Source organism: Pseudonaja textilis, chromosome 6, assembly GCF_049901715.1.
Source record: "Pseudonaja textilis isolate UNSWEBS1 chromosome 6, rPseTex1.2, whole genome shotgun sequence".
Lineage (NCBI taxonomy): Eukaryota > Metazoa > Chordata > Lepidosauria > Squamata > Elapidae > Pseudonaja > Pseudonaja textilis.
In genome coordinates this window covers 18130994-18149502 of record NC_141995.1, presented here as the reverse complement: position 1 = coordinate 18149502, position 18509 = coordinate 18130994, and the positions used below count along the sequence as shown (strand labels likewise).

General features: G+C 36.3%; 1 protein-coding gene across 1 annotated transcript in view; it reads right to left on the bottom strand.

Moving 5' to 3' along the window:
- The window catches only part of NFKB1 (nuclear factor kappa B subunit 1), an 80751-nt gene extending 64863 nt beyond the window's left edge, over positions 1–15888 (bottom strand). The window contains exons 1-2 of the mRNA XM_026698269.2: positions 15531–15888; positions 786–838 (exon numbers count right to left, since the gene is read on the bottom strand). Of these exons, the coding sequence (XP_026554054.2) occupies positions 786–830 (45 nt within the window). The 5' untranslated portion in view covers positions 831–838; positions 15531–15888. The remainder of the gene's footprint in view (positions 1–785; positions 839–15530) is intronic.
- Between the last annotated feature and the right edge of the window lie 2621 nt (positions 15889–18509).

Genomic DNA, 18509 nt, shown 5'->3' with positions numbered 1-18509 from the left:
TCAGACTAGAAATCTGTAGATCATGTATTCTAGTTCCGCCTGAGGGACAAAGTCAGTTGGGTGTCCTTGGGCCAATCATTTTCTCTCAGCCTTAGGTAGAAAGCAATGGCAGACTACTTCCAAAATCTTGCTGAGAAAACTGCAGGAACTTGTCCAGGCAGACTCTAGGATTCAACAATGACTCAAAGGAACCAAAACCAACCCCCTACCATCCAAGATTGGTGGAAATGAAAAAAAAAATCCAAAACAAAAACCCAACCTACTGTTATTGTTCCAGTGTGGTTACTTTCCAAGTGGAAAAAGGCAAATAGTATAAAAGGAAAAGTGATTTCCAGCCATCGGAATCATAATAAAGAAAAATTCTTCCCTTCACCTCTATGTTGGCTTAGCTTCTTACTCAAATTGCTTAAGGTTACAGGAATAATGAAATAATGGAGGAAAATCTCACTTAAAGTATTCCCACTTCTTGAAAAGTTGCTGCTCAGTATAGTGATGAGAACCTGTGTGTCCATCCTGATAGGCAGCAGTGGAAAATTTACTTAGCTTTTAAAATATCAGAGGTACAACATACTAAATGAATGACATGTCTGGGCATTGTTATTTACTTAGTATGTTGTACCTCTGATATTTTAATGCTTCATTATGAGATATTTAATGACGTATTTTTTTATGTTTTGTAGAATGTGCAATGCTTTGACAGTTTCATCTGTTAAATGGGCAATGTAACAATATCCTTTTTACATTTTATTATTTCCATATTACTATTATTGGGTACATATACTTACCTGATGATCGCCCATTCCCAAGAGGTAAGAATTCTCATCTGCCATTCTGAGAGCTGAAACAATTAACCATGTGTAAAAAAGTTAGTGCATAGTTAGCAAGTTAGCAAGTGGCTTTTAGTAATTTTATTACTCAAATTATTGGCAGTAGGAGGGAATAAAATTCAGAGAAAAAAATCCATGTATATAAAAGAGAAATTTATCAGGTACTGCAGGATCTACAAAATCTATAAAGTCTCTGCTCATTTTTTTTGAAAGATGACAGGTATATCCTCCACAACAAAAACAACCATCAACAAAACACAGACATTTGGAGTATACCAGAATATATTTCCCCTCCCAAAATGAGCTCATCTAACATCCTGTTATCTTTAGAATCTTCAAAACCTTCTTCAAGGCTAACATGGTCAGGACCAGTGAAATTATGGGAGCTGGAAGATATTATTGTACAGGTTCCTCAAGAGAAAAGACACAAGGGAAATATTTCAGAACTGTTTTCCGCAACCAATGAGAAATTAAGATGCCATCTATACAAAGCCTGTTAGGTTTATGCTAAAATAAACTCTCTAACTGTTTTAGTTTTCTTTACAGAATGTGTTTATGATGAAGGGACTTCAAAAGATAATCAATGGATGCAGGGTTGCTCATAAACAGTGCTGTAGGATGACTGTAGTTGAGCAATAGTCATTCCGGTTAGGAACAAATGCATTTCACCAGTACAACATCAGAAATAGTTCTAGTCACAGCATGCCAAGGCACAATATCTAAAAATGTGTTTCTGTGTAAGTCTTCACTAGAAGGAGTTGAGACATAGCAGAGTAATGCTCTTGCATAAACTCCAAGGATGTCAAGCAGGGCAACATATTACAAGAAAGGTTTCACTCATGGGATTTCCATATAAGTGCCCCAAGTCTCTAACTAATAGGTATGATTATATGAATCTGATGTAATTTTGGATGATTCAAGAATGAGCAATGTATGAATGCAAATTAAGTCAATTAGAAAAAAGATAATCAAAAAAGCAGAAGTAATCTAAAACCTGGATTATATCCTACAAGCACCAATGCACAAGGTTCTAAGTTCTAAAATGCACTTAACAAATACAGCAGCATTCTATTGGTTAAGATACAACCAATTTTAAATGTCATATTAATAATTTGTCTTTTAGAAAAAGTATTAGAAAACAGTGTAATTTAGCTAACCAGCTCTTTGAAGAATAACAAAAGAAATTAAGTATATTACAAATTTTGCCTTTTTAGAAGAATTACTGAGAATATAAGATTAATATATTAATATTAATTAATTATATTTGTATCTAATACAAACAAGATATTAGTAAACAAAAACATAAGGTGTTTTTTATATTTATTCTACTTTTTGATCCTAAATTTACTTTTAGATTACACCCAGAGTCTTAGAAGGGACAGAATAGAATGAGAGAATAAAGCACTGTAGATTTCAATGGCTAGATTCATATATCACACTAAGCTATCATGAGGTTTAATCTTTGGCTTATTTTATGTACAGGCAGTGTGGAAAATAACATTATGTTACCTGCATTAAGAAACAATACTTCTCACTTGCACTTTATTTTTATTGTTATACTAACAATAAATTTGATTATATATTTGGTACAATCCATAAAACTTGGAAATAGTGGAAGTGAAAATAATTTATTTTTCCTTTTTTTCATGTGGCCAGATGATGATGATCATCATCATCTAAATGATGATCATCTACACTGTCTAATTCCCAACTGTCCTAATTTCCAACATTCCTAACAGTTCACTACCCTTCCTGGGTAGCCTCATCAGAGGAAGCAACAACAGCAAATTAGAAACACAAGTCTATGTTAAAACCACCCACGCTAATCAAGATTTCCATTACCAAAGTAATAACCCAACTTCCCACAAGACAAGCAGTGTAAGAACGCCATTTAGATGAGCAGAAGCACACTGCAGCAACCCCTGAATGTAAGAAAAAGGAAACAGGTCGTCTATATATTCTCCAACGAAACAGATACTCCCATAACTTTATCAAAAAGTGCCTGACCATTCAACCCACTATAGCACAACCAACATAAGCAGTGAAAAGGATAACATCTGTCTCAGAAACCATCAACTGATTACTCTCATATGACATTGCTGTAGAACACAAACCAACAAAAGCCCTCTAAAAAAAATTAAGTCAACCAAGAGACACAGTAATCCCAGAAGAAAAAAACAGGAGTAATTTACAACATATAATATTAAGGACAGTAACAGCCACCATGTAGGACAAACAGGCAGAAACAGTAGTGTATTAACCATTAAGCAGGCTAAGCACGTGCTTAGGGCACCAGGCCCAAAGGAGGTACCACAAAGTTGAGAATATGGCTTTGTTTGTACAGTATGTACAAAGGAGGGGTGCACCAAGATTTGTCAGTGCTTAGGGGACCAGTGAGTCTTAATCTGCCACAGGTCAGAAGACTAGCAGATTGCATCAATGAACCAACAAGCAATCAAACACATGATGAAAACTTCTTAATTGCACAACACCTGGATAGACTTTACCATAGTTGCAACTGGGAAACTATGAGACCAAGCCAAATCCAAAAATGCTATAAAATTCATGGGAGGCTGGCACTCAGACAAATCAGCCAATAACAGGAACCTAGAGATAAACAACATCTACATATTATTCAAAAGAGACAATCAAAAAGCTAGACCACAATGCCTTCTTGTCAGCAATCAACATCCAGATAAGCAAAGATTACAGTCAAGTTTAATATCAGACCAACAATCAAACAGTAAACAATACCCCAATCAAGGAACTACCAACTCAAACACAAAATAACAGACTAATCAAAGAACCATCAAGAACACTCCCATCAACAGTAACAGCCAAGACACTTGTATATAAACAGACAGCAAACTGCATTCCTTTCTAGTACCGATGATGTTATCTGGCTGAGTAATGAAACATCGGCAAAAAACAACCAATTCAGACAATACAACGGACCTCAAAATCCCAATTTTGTTATGTCTGTTTCCTGAGAAAACCTGAAGATGGACCCAACTTCAAAGCACAATATAGCAATAAATGAAAATCAAATAGAAATAATGTTTGGGGAATAGAAAATTTAAAAAATCATAACATATAGGGCCCTCACAAAACCCAATGGGTAGGACCTACTGGAAAAGCCAGTTCTTGATAGCCTTCCTGAAGAACAGTGGGGCTGAAACCATGTGGACCTTGTGGGCAAGAATGGCAATAAAGGAGGCATGTTTCAGGTCTCTCACAAAATTACATTCTGTGAGTGTGGGGGATGTGAAACATGCCAACCGTGATGGATTGTATGGGAGGGCCAGAGACAATTGGAAAGAGGTTGGAAATAAACAGGCTTAAAAGATTTAAAAGATAGGTTTAAAAGATAACCATCAACACCTTGCATTGTACTTGAAAGCCAAATGGTAACTAGTATACGTTGTGTAATATGATCTTACCAATCACAACCATACAACCATAACTACTCAAGTCAGTTGTAGCTTCCAAGAAGTCTACAGAGCACATTGCTGCAATCCAAATGAGATATCAGAGATGAGTAATACATGAATGACTATGAGAAAAACTTCCTGGTGCAGGAAAGGATGCAGTTGGTACTCAAGATAAAGGCCTTTGGTAAGGCCTTCCTAGTCAAAGCAGCGGCCAGAGACTAGGAAGACCCATAAAGGAGCATAAGTTCCAACTGGCGAAATGTTACCCAATCCAGAGTCCTTGCATTTTGGTGAGTAGATGTTTGTAGAAGCATGGGCAATTTGTTTCTTGTTTGTCAAAGAGACATGTTCTGTTCTATAAGGTTTGTTGTCTTCCTCTTGGAGAAGTCTTGATGCAGTGGAAATTCCAGAGTAGAGATGACACTGAGATTTAATTTTTGCTCTCTTCAAATAATTTCTTGGAGTCATTATGGCATGATCTTGGATGTAGTCTGTAGAAGTTTTTTACTGAATCCTTTACGAATGATGTCATGTTGTTTGCATTTGGTTAGAAAAACCATTTTGTTATGCGAGCTGCAGTTAAAAACTTAAAAATCTGTTCCTCAAAAAAGATGATAGTGGGTTCCATCTAATTTTTTTATCACTTTGAATAAAACTGTTTTGAATTTTATATTCCAGAACCAGGATTTTAAATTGTTCTCAGAAAAATTACTGTGGGGAAGCAATTACCATGAAATAAAGGTAATGTAAAGTAAATCTAAAATGGTATTCCCCAATTTGTTACAGAATCTTCATTCTTGAAGAGTTCCTGCCAGCAGATGAGAATGAGAGTATATTTTTTGATATGTCTAGCTTAAATTGGGCAAAAACAATATTTTTGTCAGGTTTCCCACTAAAGCTCAAAACCATATCCAAGAATATGATAAATATATAAATGCAGGTCTTCTTTTTCAAGAGGAATGATATCCTACATAGAGCAAGACATATTCCTACTTATAATGGCACACGAGAAAGACTTTGGGAGACGGGACAAAGAGTTGCTGCCTAGGGAAGGGTCAGATAAGAGACAGCATAGTCTGCAGCTGCATAATGGACATAGCAAGAGGCTCAGAAGGGACCCAGATTAATGTCAACCTGACCAGATAGAACAAACAGAACACACAACCAGATAAACTAATTCTATTTTACTGTAAAGCTACTTTTGAAAATCTGAAAGTAAAATTCTCCCGCCATCCCCTTCTCAGTCCAAGAACTTAGGGAAGAGCCCTTCTGAGACATTTGCCCCACCCATCATACAGCTACAGGCTATGCTTTCTCTTACCTGACCCTTCCATAGGCAGCATCTCTTCTCTTTGTCTCCCAGGGTCAGTCCCACTTACACTACTCATTTAGTTTTCCTAATCACCTACAGTATCTTATCTTCACTATGTACAATTTCCTTTTATGAGCCCACATCCAATAATTACTATGTTAGACCATTAAAAAACCCTTCAGATATAAAGGAGAGACTTTGAAGTAGCAGGATAAGAAGAGAATCAACACTTTTGAATCTGGGTTTTGGAGCAGGGGTCTCCAACCTTGGCAACTTTAAGACTTGTGGACTTCAACTCCCAGAATTCCTCAGCCAGCTTTGCTGGCTGGCACAAGTCCACAAGTCTTAAAGTTGCCAAGGTTGGAGGCCCCTGTTTTGGAGAATACTCTTGAGAATAACATTGACAGTTAAGAACACAAATTGATGGATCATCAAACAAATCAATCAACAGTTCTCACTTGAGGCACAAATGACAAGGCTCAAATTATCCTACTTTGGGCACATTATGTCTAAAAACCTAGCTCTCTGAAAAGGCTCTAATGTTGAGAAAGGTGGAATGAAAGAGAAGATGAAGATATCCAGCAGTGCACCATTGGAAGACTTCAAAGGCCAGATTAAGGACAAATCATGAAGAAAAAAATCTAAGAGTCAAAAATGACTTGATCGTACATAATCATCAATAAATCAAAGGAAAAAGAGTACCAGGTGTTATCCATAATTGCTATCCAATTTCAAATTCAGAGAAATGTCATGTAAATATGGAAGATAAGGCAAAATCAGAACATCTCCTCATCAGCAATCAACATTCAAATAAGTAAATGATGACACTGATTAACACCAAACAAACTATCAAGTAGCAAAATAATATCTTAATTAAGGAACTACCAACTGAGACAAATAATGAAAAAATAAACAACAGCATAATCAAGAAAATACATAGCAGAAAGCAATGCCCCACTGTCCGGCAAACCATTGTATATAAACACAGAGCAGAGCCCATTCCCCTGCAGGATTGAAGACCTAGTCTGGTAATGGAACATCTCCAAGAAAACAACCAAGTCCAGAAAGCACCAAGGATTCTACATTATAATTTGAGTTTATCCAATGAAGCTGAACTTGGGAGATGCTTCTTTACAATATCTCTCTCCAAAATGTGATGTTGGCTTCTAATTTAGATAATTTTGCAACATCAAAAGCAAACTTTTGAATTCTTCAGAACTCCCCAAGAAATATTCATGAGATTGGGAATAAATTTAAACTGGAAGAAAGGAAGGGAAGGATAAAATGCTGACATAACATTAATGCTACAAAGTCTGCTCTTAAGTAGACAGAATTCTAGTGGAGTTTTACAGTTAATTAAACCAACTTTTGCTATAGTTACAGATATGATTCCTTTCCCACATTTAAGAGAACTATAAACTCTTGCAGTTGCTCAGATCTGTTATACACGATATAATCATAACATATTCATTTTTTCCCACCTGTTCTATATATATTTTCACCCACCTGACCACTTGGCCTAACTATTCCCTCTTAACCGTTCAATGCACCTTCTTATGATGGCAGAGTAAACTCTTCAGTTGCAGCCTTATAAAACAATCACCTTGCTATATGTACTAAATTTTGCAGAGATCCAGACTGAAGAACCTGCATCTGTAGCCCTCATATATTTCTCACAATTCTCTGACTTCTTTTTTATCAATGGAAAACTAATAGATTCCTGAAGTGCAGTAACTTCTGACCAAGTTAAAACCAAAACAAAACAAAAGTCTGCACACATACATACCTTGGAAATGTTTTGGGTTTGGTTCCAGACCAAAGCAATAAAACAAGTGACATGAATTTTTTTGTTCCTCAGGACATAAAAAAGTTATGTTTTCACTAAATTGTGGTCTAATAAGTGTGTAATAGCATTATGTCTAAATAAATGTATATATCTTAATTAAAAATACTTTATTGCTAAAATGCTAATCATTATCTGATTAATAAAATTAATGCAAGTAAAAAATGAAATATTGTGAGATCATCAAAATGTGACAGGAAGATAGCAAAGGCTGTTGAAAAAATAGTGCCACAAACCACAACGTTTGCCACAAACACTCAGTATGGACACCCACCTATCCCAGCAATATCTGAAAAGCACAATAAAGTGAAGTACAATAAAACAATAATATTAATGTAATATTTTTATGGGTAACAGTAAGAGTTAGATTTCTGACCAGCAGTTGAGGCAAAGTATCTCAATCCAGAAAAGAATACTGTAATGTATTGTATCTTAAACCTTAAGGACTCAAGCTGATAACATGGGAATCCCTGATTCTTATACTAAATACCATTTTATAAACAAGGTACAGATGGCAGAAGCCTTCATGGTCAGAAAATTAGGAGCTCTATGACTATTGATTCAAAGACAGAAGGAGACCATAATTTCAATTTCAGGACTAACACAGAACAATACCATCATTCTAATGCATTCCTGGATAAAAAAACTTCTTCGTATGTATGGTTCCCTAACTCTCTAAATAAAACTAATTTTGTAACTGCCTGGGAATGAGAAACAATAAGAGAATGAATCAGAGAAAGTAGCTTAAAAGGCACTTTAGGGGCAGAGGAAGGAAAATATACACACTGACACACTTAATGGCTAAAAACAATTGTTCTGCATCCCAAACGATACATAGTCATCATAAAGCATAAAGCAAACATCTCTTCACACACACACACACAAATAAATTTATGATCTAATATAACTGGAGTATACATTAAATTCTATGGAATAGTTAAAAAATTAAAAATTAAAAGACTATTGACAATCTTTGTCATTTCAACTGCGACTCTGAACAATCGTCATTGACCATACTTCCTAAATATATTGGGACTTGTAGTTCAGGAATTTCTGAACTTGGACAGGACTCTAATTTATGAAATATTAAATTTTATATATAAACATTTCAAATATTAAATATATCAATGTCAAATATTACAATATATGTCTTTTTGCATTCCTTATGACCAAAGAGGCTGAACTCTGTATTTAATACACATTGACATCTTTTTTTAAACACCCTTTCTATCTTTCCAAAGGGCAAAATTAAAGAAGTATATTATCAAGCTACACTGAATATGAATTATAGTAAATCATTTCAGTTGGCACATACAAAATTCAGCAACTGAATGATGAAAAATGAGTGATGAAAAATGTGATTATTGGGCAGTATTACATTTGTTGCTGGAAAGGAAATCAACTTAAATTACTTAATTAATAAGCATGGCTTGTAATTCCCAGAAATATACAAAAAAGTTAAACAAGACTAGCCAATATCTTCTAGAAAATTAACTTTTGTACTATAGGGGCTACATAACAAAGCAATTATTTTAAAAAAGCACTGAAGAAATATAAGATCGCTACAACCGTTCATAAAATTAAAAATCGGAATTCCATAATAAAAAACAAAGTAAGAAAAAATATGTTAACTAAATAATGATGATTGATTTACAATCATATTTTTAAACCTTGCTTGCCTGTTTTTTCATTTGAAGAGAATCAGAATAGCAGTAGTCTCATAATTGATGGTAAAACTTTTTTGGTATTAAATGTTAATTGAATTTATTTTCACCCCAGTCCCAGCTAGTTAGAAATCCATAATGTAAGTTTGTAAGGGTCTTTAAATGTACCGCAAAGAGTCCCAGTTCTTCAGAAAACTTTATGATTCAAAAGATTTTTCCTCTTTTCTCTATTAGTTACCTCTTTTCTAGAGAAACCAGTCAAGCCAGCTTTATAGTTCCTTTTACCATAAGATTGACAAATAAGGAGAATTTACTTTTCTGGAGAAACTGTGTTTATTTCATAATTCTTATGGCATACATATTTTGAATTAGTATACTATGATTGGATTTTCTAGTTGCAATTTTTGTAACAGAATGTTTGTTGAAATAGTTAAAATGCAATCCAAATTATTTAAATAAATAATTTTAGTTTGGTTGATAACAAATAAAGTTTTTATTATCACACCCTAAAAATGCTACTACAGTACTACATTATTAAGATAGAACAATGTTCAAGAACAGATATGCCGTAGTTACTCATTTAGCATAAATACCATATGACCTCTGTAATCTATTTTGAAATAATTATCAGTTTCAATACAATATCCCCAAATATGTATCTTACAACTTTTTAAAAAAATTAGTTTTCTGAAGAATATAGTTGATCAGTCCAGCGATGAAAAGGTAAAATGGCAACAGAAGAAGTATTTCTATAGATTATCACTATGGAAGAATAATCTAACTTTATTATAATTGTTTTGAAAGGAAGAATATATCACTTCAATATATTATTTTGTGTCCTTCTTATAGTCCACTCAAAATTAATATGGTAATAATGAATATGAATATACATATATTCTTTAATTCATCTCCCTTAATTTGTAACCACATAATCAACTAAAACTAAATACTGATTAAAACTTAAGAGTACTAATCACAACTTTTGTCTAACTTTTCATTTGACTTTCAAATAAATCCGCCTGCCAAGTTTAATATATGGTACATAAACACTTCAGTTATATTACAAATTGCTTTTTAGTATATACAAACTATTTGTGGCTCAACATCAAACAAAGTGGAGTAAACATATGAAAGTTTCATGCCTTTCAACCAAAATAAGAATAAAATGCACAGTAGGTGTAACATGGTCAGTACTTAATAACTTCACTTGTAAATGAAATTGCAACACTTTGACATCAAAAATGAGACATGTAAATGTGAATGCAAACAGGAACTTGATTTTTTTATATAAAACATTTATCTCACCCCAACAGGAAGATATGTCTTTTAAAGATGAAATTATTCAATAGCATCAAATATCCTAAAAAAACTTGTATCTCGATTTCTTAATCAATTATTCATTCTTCAGAAGTGTATGTATTCTCCTTCTATTCCACTACAAAACTTCCCAAAATAGTTGCAGAATTTCAATCACCTATTTAAAATCCATGCAGAAATCAAAATAAACCACCCCAAATTTCACAAACAAATCTTGGTTAGCATCAAATGAAGAGATTGTGTAAAGCAAAATTGATTCCCCACCAGTCAGTTCTGTATTTCTCTTAGGAACAGGAAGGAAATAGTAATATTGCAATATGTTAACATTTGAAGGTTGATTAAAACACTGGAAGTGGCAACAATGTAAATGTATTTGGCAACAATATTATTTGGCTACCAATGCAACGTATTTTGACCAATGTCTCTTCCAATATTAATCAATGTTGTGCATGCTATTTATTTGATTTCTTTGTCAATACAATACATTGAAGTAATGCCACTACTACACAGGTTCTTGACTTATGACCGGTCAGTGACTGCCTGAAACAAATCCTCCAAAAGCCACTTAGGACCTGGTTTCAAAGTTCCAGTGCTACCCCCTGATGGTCACATGGCCATATTTTGGGTGCTCAACAACCAACCTGCATTTGTGGCCCTTTGAGCCCCTTGCAGCCATGTGACTATGATTTATAATAGTTTTAACAGAAACCAGCATTTACTTCTAGCAAAACCTGATCCATAGTGAACAATGGGTTTGCTTAATGAACGCTGAGTTTACTTAAGGATTGACACAAAAACGTTTCGAAAATAGGGTCAGTTGTGTTATGACTCAGTTTTTAACGATCACAACTTATGGTCATAATTGCCAGGCTCAATTATGGTTGTAAATCAAAGACTACCTATAATTCAATAATATATGTTATATTTATTGGGTTATCAATGGAACAAATTGCCTGATCTTCAAGAATGAAGATCCTTTTAAAGGAAGACTAAAGATAAGAATACAGACACTGCATGGTGTTGTGTTTTTTAATAAATCAAACAGCAATTATTCTTTACATTTGTTTCTCATTCTTTTAATGTACAATGACATTTCCCTAGAAACTGAGATTGGCAAAAACTTGACGTATAATATAATATAATTTTTATTAAGCCATGCATTTTCATTATGTCTTGAGTAGCTCAGAATGTTATTTTATCTTTTTGACAACATTCTGTTTAAAAAGAACATACTCAAGGATAAACACTGGTTATTTTCCATTTATTGTAAGAAGCTCTTGCTAACAAGAAAGCTGGACAGCTCTGATATGGAGCCAGAGTTCTTTTGAATGGTATATTTTGCATTCCAGATTAGCTATAATTTCAAATTTTGGATGCAAATGTTTGGAGGCATCTGGTTGGCTGCTGTTTTAAGAAGAGGATGCTGAAATTTTGTATCACCTATATTTTTTTATATTTTAATTCTATCTCCACACAATTAATGAACCTTTGTGTGTTTTACTGTTTCTATATATCTAAATTAGGAAAATCCATCTGATGGAATAGAATGCATGACACAATGTATACCTAGGACACTATACCATTATGTGAAATATCTCTTTCATGCAAGGCTGACTGCTAAAAAGATAACAAAGGAAAAACAAATGTTACTTTTGTGTGTTTAGTTATAGTAATCTTGGACATTTTCATATATCAGTTCCATATGTATGTGTGTGTGTATGTGTATATATGTGTACGTATACACACACATAAAATATCTATCATCTATCTATCTATCTATCTATCTATCTATCTATCTATCTATCTATCTATCTATTTTTAACATATGCAAGGCAGTTAAGGTTACCAATGATAATTATGGATGTATCACATCTCTAATCAGAGGATAGCAGATCCACCAGTACCACTTGGGAAACACAAGAGGTGTCACAGCCTCAGAATTTTAGTGGCATTACACTGGAAAATGTAGCCACAGAGTTTTGAAATAGATAAAACTCAGGGTTGATACAATACAAAGGCAGGCTCTATTTCATGTCATCATCATCATCTCTACAGTCTTATTGTAGAGAAAAGAACTTATTTCTTAGTCAAGAATCAACCAAAAAACAACAAAGCTTCATATATGTTTTAGATGAGATATATTTTTAATTTAAAAACAATATACTGAACAATAACATGGACGTAACTGAATAAAACTGAACATGTAGGCAGTCAGTATTTGTTAATAATAATGCCAAACCACTACTGAGTATCTTCAGAATTGCTGCAATATTTATTAAGGAAATTAATCTTGTAAATTCTGCAAAACTCAGCTGCAAAGAAATGCTTTACAATCCGATTTCAGTTTTTCCATTATAAATTACTGACATATTTTTATGCCAAAATACTTTATATTGTGAAAAAATGCAATTTATTTCAGAATATATAGCATACATAAGTTAATAGACAGCAGACTTCACAATATCCTTTCTCCTCATTCTCGAGTCTAATGTATCCCTTGTCTAATATTTAAAAGGCAGGTGTAACTTCTTGAATTGCACTGACCTCCCATTTATATTCAGGACAGACTTTCATGTTGCCATGATAATCTCAGCAAGACATTTGACAATCCACAATAATGGCCAATATGCAAAGGCTTATGCCCTGCTTCACCTATCTCATCTCAGCTTTGTCTGCATAGATTCTTAAATGTGCTTCACTTAAACAATGCCTAGACTGCATTTTTATCCAGAGAACGCTCTAACAATGGGAAGTGTGAAAGGAAAGAGAAGATGACCAGCAATTATGTGAATGGAGTCAGTTACAGAGGTGATGGGTACACAGCTGGAAAAGCTGAAGATTACGTTGGGAACAGGTCATCATGGAGCAAATCTATCTATGTGGTCACTAAGAATTGGCACGTAATCATCAAACTGCATGCTGGAATTGCACTGATATTATCCAACCAAAACAGCCATAAGAATCTAAGTTAGGTATAAAAAAAACAAGTGAGATTTAAATACGGTAGTTTACTTATATAATGTATTTTTATATGAAACTTCCCATTTATGCTGTGATAATAATTATTTCTTACCAACGTTAGAGATTCATATAAACCTAAACTCAAATGTTTGACTTTTATAGTGATTTCCCATCCTTCATTTAAGTAGACATATACTGCTCATGCTCAAAATATTAAAAGTTTCCAAAGCAGAACTCAGCACTGAAAAACATACTGGACCTATTTCCCTTATCTCCATTTCTGGTAATTTTTACTCTCTATTTATATATTGATTTTCTTTTCTTTGAGGTCCTTTTTAAGAATCAGATCTCTTTTGGCAGAACAATGTAATAACAGTTACATTGCAGTTCTAGCCCTCATACTTAGAGGAAGTCATATCAACAATGAAAACTATTACATTCATCTGAAGAAAAAAAAAATGACAGTGACACAGTGAAAAGAATAGTCAGCTCCTAATCCCATGTTTGCAGACTGCTTGATATAGAGCAATCAGCATGTAGAAACGTGATTAGATGTTGGATTACATGCATTAAAAGCATTAGATTAAAGATAAGAAAACTCAGTTTCAAGCGCTCCTCAGCCATGAAACTGTATTGGATGACTACAGATCAGTTATTCTCTCAGGTTAGCCTATCTCTGTCTCAAAGAAAATGTGGAAGAAATATTCTTACATACAATATTAAGTCCCTAGCAGAGAGACAGAACATAGATCTAAGAAATCAGTTCAATAAAATCTGGGCACCGAAGAGATAATGTTTACATCATTGCAAGAGAAATTTGTCTTTATTCATTCCTGCTGCTAAAAGACTACTTTCAGTATCTGTGAAGATGCTATCTGAAGTACAAATACTTTCACTGGTTTTGCCCGAATGGCCTTTTTCTGAACAATGCAAGGATGAGAAAGGCAATCGCATTCCCACAAGATCCTGCACTCCTTATCAAAGGCTGCTGCCACCTTCCCGCAGCAAAACGTCTTATGTCTTTTAACAGTCATAAATGATGATACATTGAGGCATTTGCCATGTGCAGACAGAGACTGTTCCTGAAATAGAGAGGAAGTTATGGGGGAAACTTTACTAGCTGCATGTCGGTTTCTGGTACCCCTCTAGGAGAATCTGTGGCAAAGGGAAAAAAAAAGTTGCAACTTTTCATTAGCTGGATGCATCATTTAGGGAAGGCTTAAAACCATGTGCTCCAGAAACTTTATGTGAACAAGGAATAGTGCCTTGTCTTTTACGAAAGAATGAGGAAGTAGAAAGTTCTGTTGATCTCATGCATGCAAACACGCACACCCATACACACACAAAGGCACGGTAATGTAACAAAATACAGCTTTCCATACAGCAAATATGACCTCCTCTCTAAAAGTCAAGCTGAAGATCATGTACAACTAAAAGGAGGCGCCTACTGGGAGGGATTTCAGTAGGGTTAAGTCTTAAGGTGGGGATGGTTTTAGATCCCAAAATCCACCGATGTCTATAACATCCATAGCAGGGGTCTCCAAACTTAAAGTTGCCAGGTTGGACACCCCTGATCATAGGGTCACATACGAAGGCAGAGAGAGAGAGAGAGAGAGGGAGGGAGGGAGAGAGAGGAAAAGAGAGAGAGAGCTGCTTTGGGTCTCTGCCTTTGATATCTGACCCTATGGATCAGGGGTCTCCAACCTTGGCCACTTTAAGCCTGGAGGACTTCAACTCCCAGAATTCCCCAGCCATCTCCAGCTAGGGAATTGTGGGAGTTGAAGTCCTCCAGGATTAAAAGTTGGAGACCCCTGCTATGGAAGATACAGACTGGGCTGAAAGGCGCGTCGATTTAACTCGGTATCAGGGTTTTCCATCCCAAGACCCAGCCCCGTTTGGCAAGCTTAAGGACCGACCGCGGCTGTCAGGTAAACGCGGGCCACCTCAAATCCTGGCATCGTAAAAGAAGGGGGCAAAAACAGCTTCGCTTCCTATATAAACCCAGGGGACGAAACCACCCGTCGGAGGAAAAATATTTTTTTTTTAAAAAAAGTTTCTTTCCCGACTTCGCAACTGTTTCCGCGTGGCACCGAAAGCGCGGTTTGTTCCCGCTAGTCCCGAGCCTAAGAAGCCTGGTCGTGAAGGATGGGGAGGAGGCGCTCCCCGGAGACTCACCTTACACTCGGGAATGGGATTATGCCCGAGAACTTTCAGTCCAGGGAAGGAAAGATCGGAGAGACCAGCGCGGTGGGGGAGAAAAGGAAGGAGAAGCCAAGCAACCGTGGCTGTGGCGGCGGCGGCGGCGAAGTCCGGGTCAAAAGAGCGCCATGTCAGCGCAAAAGGCTCTTCGGGATCGCGGGGGGGCTGCCCAAGGCTTGACACTTGTCGAGCAATAAGGGGAGGGGGGAAAGGAAACCCCGCGAACCGTCCCTGCCCGGGTCCCGCGAGGACTTCGTTCCCCGCCTAGCCGCCCACGCAGATACAAGGCAGCCGGAGCGCGGGCGCGCTCCCTGGGCGCGCGACCCGGAGCGCCTCGCACCTCCCTCCGTCCAGCCCGCCCGCCCACTTCTGGCGCGTTTCCCCGCCGCACTTTCGCCTCCCTCTCACTTCCTAGCTGGAAATTCCCACTGACGTTGAAAGATGAGCGGCGAAGGAAAAATGAAAATGATCCGAAAGAAACAACCGCCCCCGGGGAGGGTTGGAAGCAAAAAAAAAAAAAGGGGGGGGGCGGTGGTGGCAGGGCTGTGCAACACGCGAGCAACAGAGTGGTCAATGTCTGGAATACTCTACCGGACTCTGTGGTTTCTTCCCCAAACCTTTAACCTTAAACTGTCTACTGTTGACCTCACCCCTTTCCTAAGAGGTCTGTAGTGGTGGTGCATAAGCGCACCAACGTGCCTACCGTCCCTGTCCTATTGTTTCTTTTTATTTTTCTTATATGTATCCATTTCATGTATTCATAACTATGTATATACTTATACCTATTATCTTGTAAGCAGTTAACAAATCAAATAAATAAATAAATAAAAATAAATTACACGGAAGCCAAGCTGTCATGCAGCGGCTCCAAAGCGCCTTCCTGCTTAGGAGGGACAGAGATATTCTTTCGTAGGGACCACGGTGAAGATAAATAATGAAAGAAATGTGATTTTTTTTTTAGCCAAAGAGAATTTATTTATTTATTTAGTAAGTTAGTTAGTCAATTGCTTACAAGATAATAGGTATAAGTAAAAACATAGTTATGAATACATGGATACATATAAGAAAAATAAAAAGAAACAATAGGACGGGGACAGTCGGCACGTTGGTGCGCTTATGCACGTCCCCTACAGACCTCTTAGGAAAGGAGTGAGGTCGGTAGCAGACAGTCTAAGGTTAAAGTTTTTGGGGTTTGGGTAAGAAACCACAGAACCAGGTAGAATATTCCAGACATTGACCACTCTGTTGCTGAAGTCGTATTTCCTTCAATCAAGTTTGGTGCGATTAACCTTGAGTTTGTATCTATTGTTTGCTCTTGTATTGTTTTGGTTGAAGCTGAAGTATTCATTGACTGGTAGGACATTGCAATGTATGATTTTATATACTATACTTAGATCGGACCGAAGGCGGCGTAGTTCTAGGTTTTCTAGGTCCAGAATTTCGAGTCTGGTGGCATAAGGTATTCTGCAATGAGCAGAGGAGTGGAGAACTCTTCTTGTGAAATATTTCTGGACTTTCTCAACTGTGCTAATATCACATAAGTAATGTGGATTCCAGACTGATGAGCTATATTCGAGTATTGGTCTAGCAAATGTTTTGTATGCTCTAGTTAATCGTGTGCTAAAGTCGGAGCCTTTCTCTTTCCCTCATATTTTCCCCTCTTTCCCTTTCCCTCATTTTTTCCCTTCCTCTTCCCATAATCCTAGTTTCCGTTTTTTGAATTTCTCTTGGTATTTTAAATTTTGATAAGCCAATAAAAACATTTCAAAAATAATAATAAAAGAAATGCATTTTAATATTTTTTGACGTCAGACACCTTCAACAGGGGCCTCTGTAACTTGTTGGTCTTCACCTGTTCTAAATTCCAGCCACAAGAGATGAAGTTTGATGGTTTCAGAAAGCTTCCCTCATAGGTGCTTTTTGTTTTTCTTCAAAAGGCCACTGGACTGTTTTTTTCATTGGGGAAGAAGAAGACAATGTTTCACTTCTCATCCAAGAAACTCCATCAGTTCTGATGGTGGCGGTTTCCTCTTTCTCAAGGAAAACGCAGTCCAGTTGCCTTTTGAAGAAAAACAAAAAGCACATTGAGGAAACCATGACTTGGTTGACTGAGAATCTCCACTGATATTTAGGAAAGCTGGCTACATACTATCCCAAGAAGATTCCATGGATCATCAGTGGTTTATAGACCAAGAGGAATCTTTCTTTCTTTCTTTCTTTCTTTCTTTCTTTCTTTCTTTCTTTCTTTCTTTCTTTCTTTCTTTCTTTCTTTCTTTCTTTCTTTCTTTCTTTCTTTCTTTGTTGCAAAGTCGTGTCCAACCCATCATGACCCCGTGGACAATGTTCCTCCAGGCCTTCCTGTCCTCTACCATCTCCTGGAGTCCATTTAAACTCACGCCTAGTGTTTCAGTGACTCCATCCAGCCACCTCATTCTCTGCTGTCCCCTTCTTCTTTTCCCCTCAATCTTTCCCAGCATTAGACTCTTCTCCAGTGAGTCCTTCCTTTTCATCAGGTGGCAAAAGCGTTTGACTTTCATTTTCAGGATCTGGCCTTCTAAGGAGCAGTCCGGGTTGATCTTCTCTAGGACTAACGGGTTTGATCCCCTTGCAGTCCAAGAGACTTACTGGAGTCTTTTCTAGCACTTACAGTTTATCAACTGTCTCAATCTTCAGGTTTACAGAGCTAGAATATAAGATTACTTTCAGTTGCAAAATTGTAATGCTTAATTAACAGAAAAAGCAAGCCAGATATACCCACAAACATACATACATATAGACTCTTGTTACTCAGTGCTTGGTCCTCAAAGACCAGTTGGTTTTTAACAGCTTGTGATGAAATGTCAGGAAAATATAAACCCAATGTAGAATATATGTCCTGGGAAAGTAGAAAGGGTGAGAAAGCAACTGTGACTTCATTATGCTAAGTATAAATTGAAGTAAACAATGTTTTTGATA